At 50.8% G+C, this 17265-nt stretch overlaps 1 protein-coding gene across 1 annotated transcript in view; it reads right to left on the bottom strand.

The window, feature by feature from the left end:
• Positions 1–17265, bottom strand: part of LOC119445564 (uncharacterized) — a 160073-nt gene that overhangs the window by 104293 nt on the left and 38515 nt on the right. Inside the window, exon 4 of the mRNA XM_037709832.2 lies at positions 4293–4585. Within this exon, the coding sequence (XP_037565760.2) occupies positions 4293–4585 (293 nt within the window). The remainder of the gene's footprint in view (positions 1–4292; positions 4586–17265) is intronic.

Below are 17265 nucleotides of genomic sequence, written 5' to 3'. Positions count from 1 at the left end.
CCTCGCACTCACCTGCATCACTCCACTCACTGGCCCTCACTCGCACTCACTTTCACTCACACTCACAGGCACTCACTCGCACTCACTTCCACTCACACGCACTCACCTGACTCACACTCACTGGCACTCACTCGCACGCACTGCACTCACACTCAATGGCACTCACTCGCCACGCACTCACCTGCACTCACAACTCACCTGGGCACTCACTCGCACTCACTTCACTCACACTCACAGGCACTCACTCGCACTCACTTCCACTCACACTCACAGGCACTCACTCGCACTCACTTCCACTCACACGCACTCACCTGCACTCACACTCATGGCACTCACTCGCACTCACTTGCACTCACACTCACAGGCACTCATCGCCACTCGCACTCACCTGCACTCACACTCACTGGCACTCACTCGCACTCACTTCACTCACACTCACTGGCACTCACTCGCCCTCAACTTCCACTCACTCACGCACTCCCCTCGCACTCACACTCAACTGGCACTCACTCGCACTCCCTGCACTCACACTCACGGCACTCACTCGCCTCCACTCACCTGCACTCACATCACTGGCACTCACGGCATCAATCACACTCACTTTCACTCACATCACAGGCACTCACTCGCACTCACTTCCACTCACACTCACGGCACTCACTCGCACTCACTTCCACGCACACGCACTCACCTGCACTCACACTCACTGGCACTCACTCGCACTCACCTGCACTCACACTCACAGCATCACTCGACCCGCGCAACCCCACCTGCACTCACACTCACTGGCACTCACTCGCACTCACTCCACTCACCACTCACAGGCACTCACTCGCACTCACTTCCACTCACCACGCAATCACTGCACTACACCACTGGCACTCACTCGCACTCACCTGCACTCACACTCACTGGCACCTCACTCGCCTCGCACTCACCTGCACTCACACTCACTGGCACTCACGCGCACTCACTTCACTCACACTCACAGGCACTCGCACTCACTTCCACTCACACGCACTCACCTGCACTCACACTCACTGGCACTCACTCGCACTCACCTGCACTCACACTCACAGGCACTCACTCGCCCTCGCACTCACCTGCACTCACACTCACTGGCACTCACTCGCACTCACTTTCCACTCACACTCAGGCACTCACTCGCACTCACTTCCACTCACACGCACTCACCTGCACTCACACTCACTGGCACTCACTCGCACTCACCTGCACTCACACTCACAGGCACTCACTCGCACCTCGCACTCACCTGCACTCACACTCACCTGGCACTCACTCGCACTCACTTTCACTCACACTCACAGGCACTCACTCGCACTCACTTCCACTCACACGCACTCACCTGCACTCACACTCACTGGCACTCACTCGCACTCACCTGCACTCACACTCACAGGCACTCACTCGCCCTCGCACTCACCTTGCACTCACACTCACTGGCACTCACTCGCACTCACTTCCACTCACACTCACAGGCACTCACTCGCACTCACTTCACTCACACGCACTCACCTGCACTCACACTCACTGGCACTCACTCGCACTCACCTGCACTCACACTCACAGGCACTCACTCGCCCTCGCACTCACCTGCACTCACACTCACTGGCACTCACTCGCACTCACTTTCACTCACACTCACAGGCACTCACTCGCACTCACTTCCACTCACACGCACTCACCTGCACTCACACTCACTGGCACTCACTCGCACTCACCTGCACTCACACTCACAGGCACTCACTCGCCCTCGCACTCACCTGCACTCACACTCACTGGCACTCACTCGCACTCACTTCCACTCACACTCACAGGCACTCACTCGCACTCACTTCCACTCACACGCACTCACCTGCACTCACACTCACTGGCACTCACTCGCACTCACCTGCACTCACACTCACAGGCACTCACTCGCCCTCGCACTCACCTGCACTCACACTCACTGGCACTCACTCGCACTCACTTTCACTCACACTCACAGGCACTCACTCGCACTCACTTCCACTCACACGCACTCACCTGCACTCACACTCACTGGCACTCACTCGCACTCACCTGCACTCACACTCACAGGCACTCACTCGCCCTCGCACTCACCTGCACTCACACTCACTGGCACTCACTCGCACTCACTTCCACTCACACTCACAGGCACTCACTCGCACTCACTTCCACTCACACGCACTCACCTGCACTCACACTCACTGGCACTCACTCGCACTCACCTGCACTCACACTCACAGCACTCACTCGCCCTCGCACTCACCTGCACTCACACTCACTGGCACTCACTCGCACTCACTTTCACTCACACTCACAGGCCACTCACTCGCACTCACTTCCACTCACACGCACTCACCTGCACTCACACTCACTGGCACTCACTCGCACTCACCTGCACTCACACTCACAGGCACTCACTCGCCCTCGCACTCACCTGCACTCACACTCACTGGCACTCACTCGCACTCACCTGCACTCACACTCACAGGCACTCACTCGCCCTCGCACTCACCTGCACTCACACTCACTGGCACTCACTCGCACTCACTTCCATTCACACTCACAGGCACTCACTCGCACTCACTTCCACTCACACGCACTCACCTGCACTCACACGCACTGGCACTCACTCGCACTCACCTGCACTCACACTCACAGGCACTCACTCGCACTCACCTGCACTCACACTCACTGGCACTCACTCGCACTCACTTTCACTCACACTCACAGGCACTCACTCGCACTCACTTCCACTCACACGCACTCACCTGCACTCACACTCACTGGCACTCACTCGCACTCACCTGCACTCACACTCACAGGCACTCACTCGCCCTCGCACTCACCTGCACTCACACTCACTGGCACTCACTCGCACTCACTTTCACTCACACTCACAGGCACTCACTCACCCTCGCACTCACCTGCACTCACACTCACTGGCACTCACTCGCACTCACGCCTTTGAAATGAGTGCGAGTGAGTGAGTGCACTCATGAGTGAGTCCGCCAACCTATGGCTTCCAGCGCATGCGCCCGCCAGATTGAGCCGCGATCGTCGGTACCTCTCGCGCGCTTTGACTCGCACATGCAGCATACGGCGTGCGGCGGCGGTGTTAACGCCCTTGGACTTTATACGGAACATCACGACGACGAGGACGACAAAAATGCGTTTGGAGTATCCATGTAATTGCTATCGCAATAAAATTCCAACGTCAAATAAGTTTGTCACCGCCGCATGTAGCCGCGCGCACAAGCCGTACTTCTTGCTTATCGCATCCTTCTCTGTCGCTGCGGCACGTAGCTGGCGAAGCTAGCTGAATCTCTGAGATCGCCATTTCAAAGCCCCGGCTAGCAGCGCCGCGCCACATATCAATGATGCTTGAGTGCGGCGTGTAATACTATCCGCAACGCCACTTCTGCGTCACGATGTGGAGAAGTAGTGAACTATGCTCGGTCGGCACACCTACCCAATACCCATCTAGGCAACATACCGGAGTCCTATCGAAACATATGCTCTCGTGGACATCGGAGAACGTCCCGCAAAGCCCGCAGATCCCGCAGCGTAAGCTACGCAGCTTTTGAAAAGCTACGAGCGCACGCTAGAGACCATGCGTGCTCCTGCGCACAGGGCATGCGCACTGTTACCTCCGCAGGTTTCCTGCGTACGCAGAGCTGTTGCGGACACCCAACTAAAACTGTCCAGTGATGACCTCCAAACTGTGGCGCGTACAGACTAACCTGGTTCTGCTTAGAGTGTACTAGATACGGGGAGTGGGTCCAGCGCAGGAGCCCCGCTGAGGCGTTTTTTATTGAAATGTTGGCGGCGCCACCATCGCCTTCACCTGTATGAGCGGTACCGCGCTCCGGCCGAACGCGTCGGAGACCCTACCGCAGCTGCATGGAGCTTGGAAGGTATATCACACTGCTGTATCTAGTTTTGTTTCTTGGTGGCGGTAAGAGTGATTGTATTCCACACCGACATGTTGTAATGAAAATGGAGAAAGAGCGAGGGAAACAGCGCTAGCGACGCAAGAACGACGGTGCGTTAAGCAGACGACAGCGACTCGGCCCGCGAGCTCGCCGCTGCCAATGGCCGTAGCCTAAACGGTCGGAGCTTCAGGTTAAGGCAACGGAGCGCCACCGTAATTTTAGTGTTTTTGTTTTTTTTAATCATTCTCGGCGCTTGTCGCGGCGTCCCCCATTCTGGTACATTCTACACTAGTACAGCTCGAAGTTTCTTCTTTCATTCTTATAGCTTACCTCAGTAAAGCAGTGTTCCACCTCAACAGCGGTGGTTTCCTGGATCTTCTTCTCCCACGGAGGGTTACGCAGCAGGATTCCAAGGATGGGTATGTTGGCCATGCAGCCGCTCAGTAGGAGAAAGGTGCCGCGCAGCCCGTACTCTCCCAGCAGCCACTGGAGAAGCTTGGGCACCAAGAGCGACGTCATAGGCGGGCCAGCCATGTTCAAACCCAGGGCGATGCCACGGCGCTTGTCGAAGTAACGGGTTACGGCCACGATGGAGCTGCTGAACACAATGCCGTTTCCAGCTCCTTGGAACATGAGGGAAACGTGTGTAGGAAAAAATAAACACGATGAAAACGTGAATGGAAGTTCCTCCTAGAAGGAGAGAGACGCGAGCGTTGTGTTGAAGCAGAAAGCCAGAGATTGAGAATTCGTATGTGAAAGCATGGCTCAAGGTTTAATCGGGGAGGAGGAAATGTAGATGTTCATGTAGATCCTAGCAAATTCGATCATAACAGGCATTGTGCAGCCCACTATCATTGTTGCCAACGTTTTTCGAGCGTGTTGCTAAATTGAGAAAAGGGAAATTGAAACAATAACCTTTCCATAAATTTAGATATAAAGTCTAACAATGTCGCAATCCTGTCAAGTGAATTTTGAATATTGAATGCTCTCTCACACGCTGTGAGCTAGGCTAGCCTAGCGTGAGGCATCTACCGAAGCGATTCATGCTCCTTTATCTAGCGTCTGTTTAGGGGATGAATTAATGACCAATTTACCAGGCTGTAGAAGAGGGCATATACTTTATGATTATATTTACAAAACTTCGGATGCGAAAGCTAAAATCTTGCGTTTGCCTCCGCACCGCAAGGTCACGGACCCAGCGCAGTTAAGGGGAAGCTTTAGCTCGGGGCTCCTCTCTGAATAGAAGGGAACGGAGAATCGTTTATTATCGACAACCACTGCACCGAATTTGATGAGGCTTGCTGCATTTCAAAGAAAGCGTTAAAACCTAAGCTACTGCAGAAAGAGCACATTTTTTAGGCAGTCAATATTTTTATAAACATTGTTGAAAATCGAAACCTTTCGAAAGACGAAGCTATCACTTTTACACCTTTGTAACTAAACAATGAGAAATATATTACATTTCTCTAAACTGCACCTAATAATACATCTAGACCGAAAAAAAGTTCATTCACGGTATAACGAATTGAATTATACCAATATTAGGTCCGTAGAAATTTAGCAAAATGCTCGCAAAATATTGTCAAAGAGAAAGTAAGCTGTAATTGATATATCTGTTTTTTGTGCAGAGTTACGGATTTGTAAACTTTGTGCCACCTAAACCTTAATCAAAATTCCACTTTTATAATCACTAGAAGTTGCCCATTCGCTCTCAGTAATACAACTTTAATTCAAATTAGTTAAGGTGATGTCTCATACAAGCGTTTCTGCCTCTTACGTGCACTTTAATATTGAGAGTGGGAGGTGACCCCGAGGTATAGCTTCCTGTTAAAAAAAGAAAGAAAATAGAAAACAAATATCAGATTAACTTGCGCCACCTTCGCAACAAACGTTAACGTTTGAATTGTTCGTATGAGCAAAATCCAGCAAATAATGACACTGGACGTATTACCAATAGCGGTCGGCAAATGCCAAAGATTACTTGCGCATGAAAATAATGTTACGGGAAGGAAGAAGCGTACTGGTATTTACAGATGGGTTGTAATGGCTGCGTAGAGAAGCGAAACCCAGAATCTTCTTTGTCGTCTCCCAGGGCACCAATCATGTCCTCTTCTTTCCACATTACATACTGTGACATTACCCCCGTCGGAAGAAGCACCTTACTAGTGCGACTCACTAGTTCCAGGAAGGCACGGTTCGAGGCGGCTGAAGTGGATGATGTCAGATCGAGGTGAAGGCACGGTAGCATCCAGTGGAGACACTTCATATGTGACAGGCGTCACCTGGCGGAGGATGCGATAAAGGCCGTAGTATCGCGAAAGGAGTTTCTCCGAAAGACCGACACGTTGAGATGGAGACCAAACTAGCACAAGAGCACCTGGTTCGTATTCGACGTCGCGGTGGCGCTGATCGTAACGGCACTTCTGACGTGTCTGTGAAGCAGAGAGACGAATACGGGCAATCTGGCGTGCCGGGGTCGCTGTGCACGGTTATGACATCCCGAGCGTAAAAATGAAATTATGGGGTTTTACGTGTCAAAACCACGATTTGATTATGAGGCACGCCGTAGTGGGGGACTCCGGAAATTTGGACCACCTGGGGTTCTTTAACGTGCACCTAAATCTAAGTACACGGGTGTTTTCGCATTTCGCCCCCATCGAAATGCGGCCGCCGTGGCCGGGATTCGATCCCGCGACCTCGTGCTCAGCAGCCCAACACCGTAGCCACTGAGCAACCACGGCGGGTGACATCACGAGCGTACTTTGTCGGCGAGTCGAGTGTGTCAAAAGAAGAGTTTCGAAAGGCAAGGTCGGTTCACGGCCATATAGAAGGTAGAAGGGCGAATAGCCAGCTGTGTCGTGGCACGAGGAATTGCACGCCAACGTGACAAATGGTAAAGCAGTGTCCCAGTCGCGATGATCCGAGGAGACATACATCGCGAGCATGTCAGTTATTGTCCGGTTCAGGCGTTCAGTAAGACCGTTAGTTTGAGGATGGTAGGCTGTAGTAAGTTTGTGTTTAGTAGCACAGGATCGAAGTAAGTCGTCGATGCCTTTGGCAAGAAAGTATCGCCCGCAATCGGTGAGAAGTTGACAAGGTGCGCCGCGGTGTAAGATAACGTCGTGAAGCAAGAAGTCAGCGACGTCTGTAGCGCAACTGGTGGGAAGAGCTCTTGTAATGACATAGCGGGCGGTATAGTCCGTAGCGACGGCAATCGACTTATTTCCGTAGTTTGATATAGGGAATAGTCCGAGAAGGTCAACGCCAACGCGAAAAAAAAAGGGTCGGTCGGTATATCCAGAGGCTGCAGCAGACCAGCAGGATGTACAGCTGGTCGTTTTCGGCGTTGACACGACTCACACGCGGCGATATATCGACGGATGGAGCGGTTGAGACGGGGCCAGAAAAATCGTCGCCGAATTCGGTCATAGGTCCGAGAGACGCCAAAGTCTCCAGCAGTGGGAACGTCGTGCAGTTGTTGGAGTAGTCTGCTGAAGATGAGACGGAATGACGATTAGCAGCTCGCGCCCGCCTGGGTGCATGTTGCGGCGATACAGGGTGTCATTTTGTAGTACGAACATGTGAAGGGATGAGTTAGACGGGTCAGAGAGCAGGCGTTCGATAAGCTGCCGTAACGATTCATCGCGTCGTTGTTCAGCCCCTATGTCTTTCAAGCGGAAAGCGAGAGAACGCAGATCGGTGCGGCATCCACTAAATCGTTCGGTGCATCGACGGGGTGACGAGACAAGCAGTCGGTGTCCTGATGTAAACGACCCGACTTGTAGACTACAGTGTATGTGTATTCCTGAAGGCGTAGCGCCCAGCGACCGAGGCGTCCGGTGGGATCCTTGAGGGAAGAGAGCCAACAAAGGGCGTGGTGATCGGTTGTAACAGTAAATGGTCGACTATATATGTAAGGTCGGAACTTGCCCACAGCTCAAATGAGGGCGAGGCATTCCCGCTCAGTAATCGAATAATTGCGCTCAGACGGGGAGAGGAGGCGGCTGGCATAGGCGATAACGCGGTTGTGCCCACGTTGCGTGGGGCTGAAATTGCGCGGATGCCGTATTCACTGGCGTCAGTGCGAGTTTCTGTCGGAGCGGAGGTGTCAAAATGGTCGAGAACAGGAGGTGTGGTGAGTAGCGTTATGAGGCGCGAGAAAGAAGTCGCTTGTTCAGAGCCCCAGTAGAAAGGAACGTCTTTATGAGGAGGTCAGTAAGGGGACGAGCAACATGCGCGAAATTTTTCACAAACCGGCGGAAGTCAGAGCAAAGACCAATACAGCTGCGAACATCTTTGGCAGAGGTTGGTACAGGGAAATTCTGCACTGCACGAACTTTAGCGGCATCGGGGCGAATGCCTGACGAGTCGACGAGATGTCCGAGCATGGTTATTTGGCGGTGACCGAAGTGGCACTTGGACGAGTTGAGCTGCAGGTCAGCGGCGCGAAAAACAGAAAGCACAGATGAAAGTCGTTCAAGATGGGCCGCAAAAGTTGGAGAGAATACGATGACGTCATCCAAGTAACACAAGCTGATGGACCATTTCAATCCACGCAAGAGCATGTCCATCATACGTTCAAAGGTCGCTGAGGCAGCTGGGTAATACGTTCAAAGGTCGCCGGTTTAGGGTAATGCCTTTCGGCACAAGCCGAAAGGAATTACCCTAAACTGATAGAGGCCGTCAGGTGTAATGAATGCGGTCTTCTCACGGTCCATTTCATCCACGGCAATTTGCCAATATCCGGACCGAAGGTCTATTGGTGAAAAATAAGTGGCACCGTGAAGACAGTCCAGAGCATCGTCGATCCGTGGAAGTGGGTAGACATCTTTCTTGGTGATCGGGTTTAGATGACGATAGTCCACGCAGAATCGCCAGCTGTTGTCCTTCTTTTTGACGAGCACAATAGGGGAAGCCCACGGACTGGAAGAGTGTTCAGTAATCCCTTTGGCAAGCATTTTGTCAACTTCGCTCTGGATAACTTGTCGCTCAGAGTGTGATACTCGGTATGGGCGTCGGTGAACAGGTGCCGCATCACCGGTATTTATACGATGCTTCACAACCGTACTTTACCCAAAGAGCTATCGTTCAGGTCGAAAATATCGGCGTAGGGCTCGAGGAGGTCACGGAGCTCTGCGGCGGATTGGGGGTCGAGGTCCAGCGCAATCATCTTTGCAATGTCGTCGACCGGGGCAGATGCAGAAGGCGCAGAACGAGCACTGGTCGAAGATGCGCAACAGGTAGAGCTGAAATATGGCACTCGCGTGACGATGACAACGTGGCAAGCGACATCCCTCGAGAAAGTACCTGAGGGCACTGGCCGAAATTGAGGATGGGAAGACAGGTCTGATTGGCCGCTACAGAAATGACGGTGTGTGGGAAGGAGACGTTGTGGGAAAGCAGGTCTGAAGTCGCGGGAGTGAGGACATAGTCACCATCAGGAACAGGTGGGGAGGCGAAAACGTTGATGCAGGTTGCTGCTTGGGGAAGAAGACGAATAAAATCCGCAGAACAAAGCTGAGTTGGGGCTTGAGCAGGAAGGTCAATGGAAAGGGGTAGGTCAAGTTGGACAACACCGGCTGAACAGTGAATGAGAGCAGAATGGGCGGTCAAAAAGTCGAGGCCGAGGATAACATCGTGGGGGCAGTGTTCGAGCACACTAAACAAAACGGACGTGTGGCGGCCAGCGGCATTGACACGTGCAGCACACATTCCGAGCACAGCCGGAGTTCCACCGTCGGCGACCTGTAGCAGTCGAGTCGGAGCAGGAGTAAGGACTTTCTTCAGGTGCGTTCGAAGGTCAGCACTCATGATGGGAACTTGCGCTCCAGTGTCGATGAGTGCTGTAACAGGCAAACCATCCACATCCACGTCCAGAAGATTCAGATCAGTAGGCAGGGTCAACAGAGGAATTTCAGGCCGGGGTACTAGAGCAGCGTCACCTCCCGGAGCTGCCCCAGTCAGTTTCCCGTCGGAGAGCGGCGACGGTAAGCAGGGGAAGGAGAACGACGCAGCTGGGGTGAACGGGAGCGGCTACTGTGCGGTGATGGTGAGCGGTTAGTCGCAGTGACTCGAGCGTTGTCAGGTGCATCTTCGAACTCAGTGGGGGGCGCAGGCGGGCGCGGATTCAGTGGGGAGCGGCGGTAGGCGGGAAAGCTTGGTCGAGAGAGGGCCGGCCAGAAACTTCGGCGGTGGCGAGAGATGTGGCCCACACGTCCTCAATAGAAGCAGATGGGTCGATCATCATGTGTGCGCCATTCGGCCGGGTTGCGATAGCTCGGGTAAGGACCGCAGTGGTTCGGTGAACAGGGGCAGAGGCAGCAGACGAAGCGAAGTCAGGACGGTTGGCGGAGCAGATGGATTGCAGAACCACATTGGAAAGTTCTTGGCGAACGACCGATTGAATGAGGGACACGAGCGGCCGGGAATCGTCAAAGCACTGCGTCACTTGTGTGGCATGAGACCCTGCTTCCATTTCTCGCCGGACTATACGTCCGACGTTCTCGGAGGGAGTGGGCTCACGCGGAAGACAAAGGTCTTCACACGTCGATGAAGCAGCGGTGTTGGGTAGACGCGTGAACTGCTGAACTATGCGGTGGCTTTTCGCTTCTTCAAAGCGGCGACATTCGTTAATGATCTCATTGACTGTTGTGATGTTCTTATACACGAGAAGGTTAAACGCGTCGTCCGCTATGCCTTTTAAAACATGACTGACCTTGTCTGCCTCTGTCATGTTTTTATCCACCTTGCGGCAAAGAGCCAAGACGTCCTGGATGTACGCCACGTAAGATTCAGTGGACGTCTGTGCTCGGTTCCCAAGGTCCTTCCGAGCAGCACGTTGGCGGCCGATGGGCTTGCCGAACAAATCACGAAGCTTCTGTTTGCATTGCTCCCAACTTGTAATCTCTTCTTCATGTGTCTCGAACCAGACCCGTGCCGTTTTTTTTGAGGTAGTATATTACGTTGGCCAGTATAAGCGTGTTATCCCACCTGTTGTTGGCGCAGACCCGTTCGTAATTTACCAACCAGTCATCGACGTCAACGTTATCAATCCCAGAAAACATGCCAGTGTCGCATGGCTGGCATAGGATGACCGTCGGTGGCGTCGACGGGGCCGCGGTTGAAGATTCTCCTTCGGATGACATGGCGGCCAGGTTACGTCCGCTGCGGAGCTCCGTCTTTCGTAAGTGACTACCCCGCACCTCCACGAATAATGTTACGGGAAGGAAGAAGTGTACGGGTATTTACAGATGGGTTTTAATGGCTGCGTAGAGAAGCGAAACCCACAATCTTCTTTGTCGTCTCCCAGGGCACCAATCATGTCCTTTTCTTTCCACATTACATACTGTGACAATATTACCGAATTCCGCCCCTGATTTTCCTAGCTAGAAATCACACTTATCTACGTCATGTCTGCAAACATCCTAGCTTTCGACACTGTTTTAAGGGGTAGTACATTCTGCAACACGCGCTTGCTCCTGGTCATGAGGCAATGATAACTACGTAATTTCTATACGGTCAAACATTGCGCTGCCGCCCCTTGATCGACCTGAAGTCTCTGTGTACTTATCTATTGGCCCGAAAGCCCTGAGAAAAGGAAGTGGTGCGTTCAGATTCACTTTAACGAGTCCGGCCGCTCCGATAGGTACACCTTTGTACAGTTTGTGCAGGGGACCAACCGAGCGGACTTATACCACTGTCACACGGCACATGTAATGTCATTTGCAGTAAATGACATGCATACTGAATGTCATTGCGGTCTCGCGTTCCCAGTCTACACGGGCAAACAAAATGGCATTCGGAAATGATGGCAATGTTTATCGGCAGGCTCCTATGATAACGAAACCTTACAAATCGTGCTTCTTGTTTGCATATTTTCACTATAATTTTAGCAATACAATGGTAAACATTGGATGGTTGTTTGAAAATATATTATATTTCGTTTCAACTTATCGATTTTCTAATTTTTTGCGAAGCCACTGTCGTCGAGATTACACAAGTCGTGCGTGAATGAGTTCGGGGAACTCATTCAATGGGCGAATGCCATTAGCTGTGAGTGTCATTCACTGTGCCCGTGTAGAAGCAACAAAAGTCGCATTAACACGTAATCTAGTTAGCAAAGAGCCGCCGACCCTGAATTTAGGGCAAACGAAGCGGAACGCCTGCGAAAGCGTCGTCTTGCCACAGGCTCCCCCAGTTACGACTCGAGAGATAGGCCTCTGGTTCAAGTTATGTGACACTCTATATATTTAGTGGTGATTATATATATATATATATATATATATATATATATAAGCCACTGCGCTCACCGGCCACGGCGCTCACCGGCCACGGCGCTAACCAGGCCACGGTACGAGCACGCCGGCCACGGTACGAGCACGCCGGCCACGGTGCGAGCGCGCGGTCATGGTACGAACACGCCGGCCACGCGGAGCGGTGACACGTCAGCTACTCTCACTCCTCGGACCAAGGCCCTGCGCCTAGTGCTGACTGGCCTGACCCTGGCCCTGATGGTTCAAGCGACATTTACGAGGACCATTTTCGGCTCGGGAACGCCAACAGCCCGCGGCCCCTTACGATGCGGACCGTCAGTGGGCTCTACTCGAGGGACCGTTCCACCGGGCGCCCGTGCAGCAGCTAAGCCTCACTAGTCCCACCAACGATCCGGCACCGCGTTCGATATTGGCAAGCTGCAGCGCCGTAAGTCACCGCAGCCGTGTCCTCGTCGTTGAGTGTCCACCTCGGCTGCGGGAGTTCGCGGGTTCGAAACCAGGCGGCCGCCGGTTACCCACCAGAATACAAATCGAGCACAAGCGACCCCCGGCCAGACGCCCGGCTTTCTTCAGGGGTGCTCATAAACATATATATATATATATATATATATATATATATGTGTGTGTGTGTGTTTGTGTGTGTGTAAAACACACACACGTCTACGTGTGTGTGTTTCAGACATATATTCGAATGTCAAGATTGCTCAACAATTCTCAATAATACTCAACATTATTCAACAATAAGTCAACAACAATTAGTCAATGACTTTACTGTTGTGAAGCGCTCAACAACTTTATTGTTGAGGTATTGTTGTGCGTGTTAATAACTATTGCGGTATTATTGAAAGGATATTGTGTCAACAATTCCTCAACAATATGCCAACAACATTTCAATAGTCATGTTTATAAGGGCTCCTTCGCTGCTAATGACATCACACGTGCCGTGTGACAGAGGTATTGCTCTACATGTGCGCCCGATTCAGGGTGCCATTCCTGCTGATCGCCATCTCGCAACGCCTGACGGCCTGCAGCATGCGTCTCAGCTCAAGAAACGCCATTCAGACAGACGTGAGTTTATTAACACCGGAGCTGTTTAAGCTCTTGGTAAGGCCGCATAGTGCGAACAAAAACTGTGGGCCGATCCTGGAGGTAGTGCATAAAGGGTCCAAGCGCAATGGCACATACCCCTGTAAACTAGCGAAGCTGTTTAAGCTCGAGGATGGTCCGTCTAGTGTACGCCGCAAAACCTCCGCCTGGCGATGACGTGACCATGCGTCGCCTAGCAACGCATACGTTACGATCCCGCCTCTGTCTTTTGTCTTTCTGGCATTTTTTTGCTGCGCGGCGTACTTCCGGTGACGGTCTCGAACGCGAGCTGTTGCGTTTTTCTTGAATTGCGCAGCGCATGATTTCGCGCGCTGTGCACGAGAACACCCGACTAGCGGCACAAGTCAGCGCTGCACGAATACTGAGGCAGACGCAAGCGGATCACAGAGCATGACCGCGCGCTGGAACACAGTAGAAAATGACATAATTTCGTTGTCAGCGCGCGTGACTGCACGACGTGGGAACAAGCAGTCGAAACGGAAGTATGTATATCTGCCTTGCTGCGGTGCGAAGTAAAAGAAAAACTCGCAGACATTCGGTTTGTACGTTTTATTATTTCTATAAACTTTAATTCGTCTATTGAAGCAACAGAATAAACAAATAACTGTTGCCTTGAATAATTCTGGAAGTCACGCGTCACTACAATGACGTCTCTGCAATGCGATCTACGTAGGCGCACTTGTGTGATAGACACCGGCTCTCCAGCTGGCAGCTCGGCACCCGCGAGTAGAAGGGCAAACGGCGTTTAGTTCGAAATGTGACCTGTTTCCGCGGCGCGTAGCGGTGTAGTACTTAGCAGACACCATCGTTAGCCCGCATTGTATGCACTCCGCTTGTCAGCTTTAACATGCACAGACCTTCTTCTTTCTGGGGTTTTACGTGCCAAAACCAGTTCTGATTATGAGGCACACAATAAACAGACCTGGTGAGGGGCCCTCTAAGAGAATATTCAGCGTTACTAAAACGGGGATCGCCGAACGAAACGCAAGCTTTTGCACATAGCGATAAAGTAACTTGCCCATATGAGGAAAAGTTCCCGTCGACCTTAGCGGTCTTTTGAAATAAGGATAACCAGTTACTGTAAAGTGTATAGCGTACCACAACGCGATAATTTTATTATTATTTTTTTAACGTAGGACACGTGTGCCATGAAAAGGCGTGTCGCACTGACGTCTTTGGCAAATGATTACTTCTACATGCGCGCGTTGTTTTCATTTTTGCACCTTCAACTCATGAATATAGCATCTGCCACACGAGAGTGTCATATGGTACGCTGTTTCATATATGCATGGAACGAAGTGGGTAGCGCCCTTTTTTGTGCTGAGGGGTTTTCTCCTAGTGCCATTGACAACCTTTCACATGCGCTCCAATTTGTCCGATGCAGAGAATGAAACAGGGACGCCGCATTTGTGGAGACTGCCTGATCACATTATCCCGTTTATATTGCGCTATTAGCATAAGTAAAATTAGCGTAGCCTGCACTAGTGGCGCAAGGCTAAAGAAACAGCGGAGCTGATCGCCACCTAGCACTACCAAGTCATCCCCAGCATTTTCCTGAATTTAATAATAATTGATCGATTATCTATTGAGTGGCTAATCGATTGGCTATCGCAAGGTATTGGCCACGTATTTGGGCTAGGCTAAGCACTACCAAGTCATACCCAGCATTTTCTGGAATTTATTGGTTATGGTTCGATTAGCTATTCATGGGCTATTGATTGGCCACGTATTTGGGCTAGGGTAAGCACTACAAAGTCATCCCCAGAATTTCCCGGCATTTATTGCATATTGATCGATTAGCTATTGATCGGCTTTCGATTGGCTATCGCAAGGTATTCGCCACGTATTTGGGCTAGGCTAAGCACTAAATTCCTCCGCAGCATTTCCCGGAATTTATCGATATTAATTGATTACCGATTAGCTATTGATTCGCTATCGCGAAGTATTGACCACGTATTTTGGCTACGCTAAGCACTATGACGTCATCCCCAGCATTCTCCGGATTTATTGATTATTGATCGATTATCGATTAGCTATTGATTGGCTATCGATTGGCTATCGCAAGGTATTGGCCATGGATTTGGGCTAAGCTAAGCACTACCAAGTCATCCCCAGCACTCTCAGGAATTACTTAATTATTGATCGATTATCGATTACTTATTGACTGGCTATAGGTTAGCTATCGCAAGCTATTGACCACGTAGTTGGGATAAGCTAAGCACTACCAAGTCATCCCCAGCATTTCCGGATTTTTTTACTATTGATTGATTATCGATTACCTAATAATTGGCTATAGATTGGATATCGCAAGGCATTGGCCACGTATTTGGGCACCTTCGTTAGTTGACAGGGGTATGCGCCATTGCACTTGGACCCTTTCTGCACTACCGCCAGGATCGGCCCACATTTTCTGTTCGCTCTGCACGGACTAACGGACGGCTTGCACAGCTCCGCTGTTAAAAAATGCACCTACCAACTAGCGTTTCTAACATCATTCATCACGATGTGTTTTAGAAGAAATTACACGTTCTATGGCACATTCGTGAACTTTGGGGGGGTCGATATGAGTCGTAATGTAATGTAAGATGCGAGCTGTCAATACAACTCGCATCTCCGTTGCAGGTAATGTATGGAAATTTTAGACGAACATTTACTGCCAAAAATAAGTAGAGAAGGGAGAACCAAGAACGACGAGACGGGCGGTAAATTCCAACAGAAACCGAAGTTGGCAGTTAGCACTCTCGTTTTCGCTGAAGACTTTCGCTTCTATTATCATTAATCTGTCCAGCGGTTACTATGTCGTTCAGGAAGCAGTAATGAAGCTACAAATCTGTTGTCCGAACCCATGTTTGGCTGACTGTACTGCCCGTTCGCGAGACACTGAAGACACACCGTTCTTACGCGATGCAGAAATTGAGGTAGGGTTGCCTGCCTCGCCGATCAATGGAGCAGAAGTAGGTGGGCGCCAAAGCTTTCAATGGCGTTCGTTCTTTGCTCATTTCGCAGTTACCTAGACATGAAATCATTGACGCTTTTTGTACAAGGTGACATGCGCAGTTTCATGTCTTTTTATTACGCGGGAAAGCTGGCCTGAAAAGCACCATGCCTATAAGGCGTGGTTACTGGGTCTTGTTGGCTTTCGCCATTTATACAGATATGTGGTATGTACCCCATTTTCGCTTATGCTTACGTGTGGCACACGTAATCTGTCTTATCTTTGTGTGCGTCGAATTGGACAACAAAATATACCGTCTTTTACTCTCTAAAGAAATAGGCCGGCACACGCAAGAAAGTTCTTAGGGTAGAACTGTTTGTGAGAACACGTGCCAGCCGATGTTGGAAATAATGGCAAAGGCGGCAGGCTAACTGTGAAAATCAGTTACAAAGGAAAAAGAAACACTTTTAAACTTAAAGGTGCGAACAAAGCCTCAAATCGTCGCCGGCCAGCGAATGCCCAGTGTTGGTGGTACAGCTCCTATGGGCGATTTATCTGCGACAGCACTTGAACTGTCTAGCTGACCTATATGCTTTTCAGAGGTAGGAACCTACCGCTCACACTTATTGTTATATGGCACGTACCGCCTGCTTGATTTGTAAGGTGGGAACTGACCGTCAGTAACTACTTCATAACTTTATTTCAGGACCAACCTGTAGCCAGTGTACTTGTCACTAACCAGATGTCAGGAAGCCTTTTTTGTACCGTGGATGATACGATAAACTGTACACTGATTTTTAGAATTTCCTTGTATGAAACGGGAAATCAATGCCCCTGCCATGCCTCGCTGACGAATAGATGAGTGAATCACATGGTTGTTTTCTCTTATTCCGGAAACAAGCGTCGTCCCGCGGCTTTATCAATTCTGTTTACACCCTATTCTTTTTTCAAACATTCCTTTCTCAATTGGTATTGCTTTAAAGGAATG

The sequence above is a fragment of the Dermacentor silvarum genome, chromosome 3 (genome assembly GCF_013339745.2).
Source record: "Dermacentor silvarum isolate Dsil-2018 chromosome 3, BIME_Dsil_1.4, whole genome shotgun sequence".
In the NCBI taxonomy this organism is placed as follows: domain Eukaryota; kingdom Metazoa; phylum Arthropoda; class Arachnida; order Ixodida; family Ixodidae; genus Dermacentor; species Dermacentor silvarum.
This window is presented reverse-complemented; position numbering and strand designations above follow the sequence as displayed.